At 36.8% G+C, this 5949-nt stretch overlaps 1 protein-coding gene across 1 annotated transcript; it reads left to right on the top strand.

The window, feature by feature from the left end:
• The first annotated feature begins 4770 nt into the window (after positions 1-4770).
• Positions 4771-5708, top strand: LOC115525357 (olfactory receptor 1052-like). The gene is given in 2 exon segments (XM_030332509.1): positions 4771-5083; positions 5086-5708. Coding segments are annotated over 2 exon segments (936 nt in total).
• Positions 5709-5949: the final 241 nt, after the last annotated feature.

Genomic DNA, 5949 nt, shown 5'->3' with positions numbered 1-5949 from the left:
GAGCTGAGATCCTACCAATCTTTGATTCCCACGAACTGTACTCATTAAGAGTAAAATCTATTGTCTTGTTTTCAAATTCACTAATTGTTTTTTATGCAGTATCTGGTTTGCTGTTAAAAAAAATAATGAATAAGAGATGCCTGAGTGGCTCAGTCAGTTAAGCGCCCGAAGCTTGATTTCAGTTCAGGTCATGATCTCAAAGTTTATGAGATTGAGCCCTGTGTTGGGCTCTGTACTGAGAGCCTGGTTGGGGTTCTTTCTCTCCTGCTTGAGATTCTCTCTCTCCCTCTCTCTGCCCCTCCCCTGCTTGTGGTCTCTCTGTCTCTCTCTCTCTCAAAATAAATAAATAAACTTAAAAAAAAAGAACAATAAAATGCTTATGACTGATATTACCTCCTGCCCCTAGTAACTCATTTAGGTTCTCTATCATAATTCCTGTTTCTCTTTTTAATATCTATGTTTTCCTTTAAATTCTTGCAAATATTTGCAATTGTTTTAAAGTCCTAATCTGCTATTTCTATTATCTCTGTTATTTCTAGGTCTAATACCAATGATTTATTTTTCCTGAGGTTATGGATAACATTTTCCTGTTTTTTCAACCTGCAGAGAAATATAACTTTGGATGCTAAACCTTGCAAACATTCTGCAGTTGAGTGGAGAATTTTTACATCTTTCTTTAAACAGTGTTGAGTTTTCTTTACTTTTATTTACTTGACATTCTTCTTAATCCTGTTGAAAGTTAATATTGAGCTGTGTTAAAATGGAGTATAGTGGGGCGCCTGGGTGGCGCAGTCGGTTAAGCGTCCGACTTCAGCCAGGTCACGATCTCGCGGTCCGGGAGTTCGAGCCCCGCGTCAGGCTCTGGGCTGATGGCTCGGAGCCTGGAGCCTGTTTCCGATTCTGTGTCTCCCTCTCTCTCTGCCCCTCCCCCGTTCATGCTCTGTCTCTCTCTGTCCCAAAAATAAATAAAAACGTTGAAAAAAAAATTAAAAAAAAAAAAATGGAGTATAGTGAATCTTTTCCTCTGGGGTGAGTTCTTTTCTCTTTTGCTATCTCCACTGGAAGCCCTATATAGTCAATAAATTTCCTCACTAAGTGTTGACAGAATTTAAATATATCTGATATATCTTGTGTGAATCAGTAGCTTTCATCATACGGATTCCTGATGATTTCTTTCTCCCTGGTAGTTGTTCCTGATCTGGACTTATGGGGTCTTCTCTTAATATGTGCACTTCGGAAGTCATCCAAAGTCTCAAACGTCATGTCAACATCTTAATCACTTTGCTTAGGTCTTTCTACTCCAGGACTAAGCTCCCACATTTCAGGCACCCCAGCCCTTCCTGATCTGATTTTGTCTTTTCGTTTCAATGTGACTATTGTGTTCTCCATGTGTTCCCAACCACCACCCCGTGTCAGGAACCAGTAAACGTGCCCCTTACAGATCACAGTAATGTGCTGCCAATCATCAAATCTGAAAACATCTGTCACATGTGTGTTCTCCAATTTTCAGTGGTTTTCCGCAGCAGGCTTATTAAAATCCAGATTCCAGTTACAGAGATTGACAAAAGCCCTCAGAAAAGACATGCTACCAATTTTCCCTTATCAGTCTGATTTTTAGCATCCTCCTATTTCCCTCCATGATTATCTACTTTTTTTGAACAGATATCTAGATATTCTGATGTAAGTGTCTTCGGGAGGATGTTTATTCTCCAATCTTTCTTAAAACGAATATTCCATTATTTTTGATAACCCCTCATCTCTAGTTTGTACCATAATGCCTAGAGTGTATCATCCATCAGTAAACATTAGTTTGGTGAGTGTAAGCACTGAATCTAAGCCGGATTTCAAGCAGGATTTCTTCCAAATCACTCTGCATGTTAAACCAAGAATAGAGATAGTTGTCCTAACCATCAGAAATTTGCTTGTTTACTGTGTGTGCGTACATTGCTTTTAAAGTAGTAACATTTGTCAGTGTCCTTATCTTGAACATCTGCATAAAAACAAAGTTTGGGGGAACCTGGGTGGCTCAGTTGGTTGAGCAACCAACTCTTGATTTCTGTCCAGGTCATGATCTCATAGGTCATGGGATGGAGAGCCCTGGGCTCTGCCCTGACAGTGGAGAACCTGATTGGGATTTTCTCTCTCTCTCTCTTTCTCTTCCTCTCCCCCCTCACAATAAATAAACTTCAAAAAAAGAAAAAAAGACAAAGTTTGTAACAAGCCTAGAAACCTCTAACTATTTATCATTTAGGTAATTCACCTTTTTTGTGAACAGACTTATCTTCAGTTATTGTTCCTATTATATGCTACTGAATTTCAAAAATCTCCCCATCTTTTTTTTGATGTTTTCTTAAATTATTAATAGCATTTTAGTTAATTATACACTTTAGGGAGATAGAGAAATCATGGGAAAGTGTAAATTCCCTTGAGAGACAGTGTCCTAAGTTACTGTAAAACATTCAAGCTGTCATAGAACTCCTTAGAGGCCAATGTCAAGTGTGTGTATATATATAGATGTCCCTTCTGCACAAACTTGTCCTCTTAGAGGAAAAGTATTAAATATGTTAAAACTGTTCATTACTTTGTTATTCTGCTCCTTGTACATTAATAGATAAAATTTGCCCTCAATTATTTTACCTGGAGTTATCTTTAGATACATACTATTAATATAATAACTCTGTATATCACATAATTATTAACGGAAACTCTTTTTCACCAATAAAAAACATGGAAAAGTACACAGAGTTGCTAAAGCTGAAAGATTAAAATATTTTTGGTAAGTTCAATTAGTTTTGTAAGCTTTTTTTCTTTTTCTTTGAATTTCCTCATAATTAGATTAGTTAGAAAATTTGTTTTAAGTCTCGTAGAATCATATGAGTGCTAAGAATATTAGAGATTATGTCATCTAACTCAACACCTTATCATTCAATTCTGCTTCAGTATCATCTTAAATTTTGCAGAGGATGGGTATCTCTGAATAAGCACTATAATTGAATTTCTAAATTCCATTTGGAAGTGCCGTGTTTTTAAGTATGCTCACGATGAAAACTGTTTACAATAGACAATCTTTCCTTGAGAAAATGTTTTTTAGTTGGTGTTCTGAAAAGAAGAAGCAGACAGTTCCATGAGAATTCTAACCAATGCAACTTTCCGCAGTGATGGAAATGTCTATAATTTCTGTTGTTCAGCATATTGACTACCAGTCACATATGGGTCTTGAGCACTTGAATGAGGACTAGTTCACGTAATTTAAATTTAATTCAGTTTCACTTTATGTGTAAATATTTTCATGAAATCACACTGCATAGGATACTTGGGACATGATAGACTAATGTTATATTCAGTAATGAAAAGTCTGGGCTTAACATCATTTGTTGAAAGCACTCATGCACTGTGGCAAATATATTGATACTTTCTGAGCAACATATGAGAAATTGTGAAAATTTATGGGCCAGTAATTTATCAAAGGAAATGTTAAACCATCCATTTACATTTACATTTACATTTAAATGCCATTTTAAAATAAAATGAGCCAGATATTAAAAATTGGGGAAAGGTAAATTGGTTGACTAAAATATTTTTTTCATGATCTATATTTGTCCACATCTTCCCTTAAAGAAACTCACATAGCAATTTCCTATCAATATATTGCTTATCTACCTACATATCTATCATCTATTACCTATCATCTATCTATCATCTATCTATCTATCTGTCTATCTATCTATCTATCTATCATCTGTCTTTTATCTAATCTACATCTATCATTTTTCTGTTATATATATCTTACTATCTTTTCTATAATTTGAGTACTTATTATACACTCAAAGCAATATTTAGCATCTTGCTTGCAATATCTCCTATTTTCTTTTCAATAATCATGTGACGTAGATGTAATTATATGCAGTCTGAGAAAAGATAAATGAGTTTGCCAAAGTCAATAAGTCAGTAGTGATAAGTGATTTCCTGGGTCTCAGAGTAGGTGATTTCACTCGGGGTGTCCTTCCAAGGGCTCATCAGAAGCCATCACAAGAGGCCAGGGATCCATGCACTTTGAAGAGTATCATGGCACCAGCTTGAAGGTCAACCCCTGCCTTAGATCTTGTAATTTATTTCTTTCATGTCTAAATAAGAAGAGTTGAGACCATAGCTTAAATTTAACCTTGCAAATTCTTTTCACTTGCCATCAGTGTCCCTCATTCTGGTATCACCTTTCTTTCTATTGAGGTGGGCACTATAGAAACAGACTAAAATTTTTGAGAGTCTAAATGCTTTTTCAATATTTCCTTATGGGATAGAATCATAAGTAGCCCTGAAAAAATTAAGAAACAATTTAATAAAGCTCCAGCTATCATAAATGAGTAGACTTAGATTCAGCAAAATGATTTATTTATTTTTTTTTTTTTTTATTTTTTTTTTTTTTAAATTTTTTTTTTTTCAACGTTTATTTATTTTTGGGACAGAGAGAGACAGAGCATGAACGGGGGAGGGGCAGAGAGAGAGGGAGACACAGAATCGGAAACAGGCTCCAGGCTCTGAGCCGTCAGCCCAGAGCCCGACGCGGGGCTCGAACTCCCGGACCGCGAGATCGTGACCTGGCTGAAGTCGGACGCTTAACCGACTGCGCCACCCAGGCGCCCCAAAATGATTTATTTAAAGACACAACTCTAAACCTGTTTCTGTTTGTTTTTACTAAATGCCAGACTGTCCTGTTCATTCTAATGCCTTTATTTTTTTTTCATGTCAGACTTCAAGATAAGGAATTAACAAATGGCCGAAGAAAATTTCACAGCTGTTACTGAATTTATTCTTTTGGGATTGACAGATAATGCTGACCTAAAAATCATGCTTTTTGTGTTGTTCTTGGTGATTTATGCAATTACCTTGGCAGGGAATCTGGGCATGATTTTCTTAATCCAAATCACTCCCAAGCTCCACACACCCATCTACTTTTTCCTAAGCTGCCTTTCATTTATAGATGCCTGCTATTCATCTGTTATTGCACCGAAAATGCTGATCAACTTCTTGATTGTGAGGGAAACCATCTCATTCTCTGCCTGCATAGTGCAGCTTTTGTTTTTTGGGTGTTTATCACCACAGAAGGCTTCTTGCTGTCATTGATGGCCTATGACCGCTATGTGGCCATTGCCAACCCTTTGCTTTACAGTGTAGTCATGTCTAAAAGGAAGTGTGTAGGGCTGGTCACTGGGTCATTCGTCAGTGGAATGCTCAACTCATTGATACACACAATAAGCTTGGGAAGACTGTCCTTTTGTGGGTCCAATGTTGTTAGCCACTTCTTCTGTGATGTTCCCCCACTGCTAAAGCTGTCGTGTTCTGATACATCCAAGAATGAGTTGCTGCTCTTAACTTTTTCTGGAGTCATTGCCATGGCTACTTTTTTGATTGTGGTCATTTCCTACATTTTCATTTTTATCACTACCCTGAGGATCAGTTCAGCAGCAGGTAGACAGAAAGCCTTCTCCACCTGTGCCTCTCACCTGACTTCTGTGACCATATTCTATGGTACCTTAAGCTTTAGTTACATTCAGCCAAGTTCCCAGTATTCTGTGGAGCAGGAGAAGGTGGTTTCTGTGTTCTATACACTAGTGATTCCCATGTTAAACCCACTTATTTACAGTCTGAGAAACAAAGAGGTAAAGGATGCTGTGAAAAGGGCCATAGAGATGAAACATTTCCCCTGTTAATTTCAAGTCCCTGTGAATTGTACAACAGTCCACCAGTCCCTTCTTTACTTAACTAACGTTCGCATGAATTTAATTAACTGTAGTTTCTTAGTACAAACCATATATTCTACATACTCATTTTCACATGAGAAAAAAAAAGTATTTTTACTTTTGTAGAAAGTGATTTAATTCATAACTGCATTTTAGAACAGATAACAAAGCTTAGCTCATGTGAGATATGTATCTGCATCAATTTTAATAA

The sequence above is a fragment of the Lynx canadensis genome, chromosome D1 (genome assembly GCF_007474595.2).
Source record: "Lynx canadensis isolate LIC74 chromosome D1, mLynCan4.pri.v2, whole genome shotgun sequence".
In the NCBI taxonomy this organism is placed as follows: Eukaryota; Metazoa; Chordata; class Mammalia; order Carnivora; family Felidae; genus Lynx; species Lynx canadensis.
Note: the sequence above shows the minus strand (reverse complement) of the source record. Positions and strands in the feature narration are given on the sequence as shown.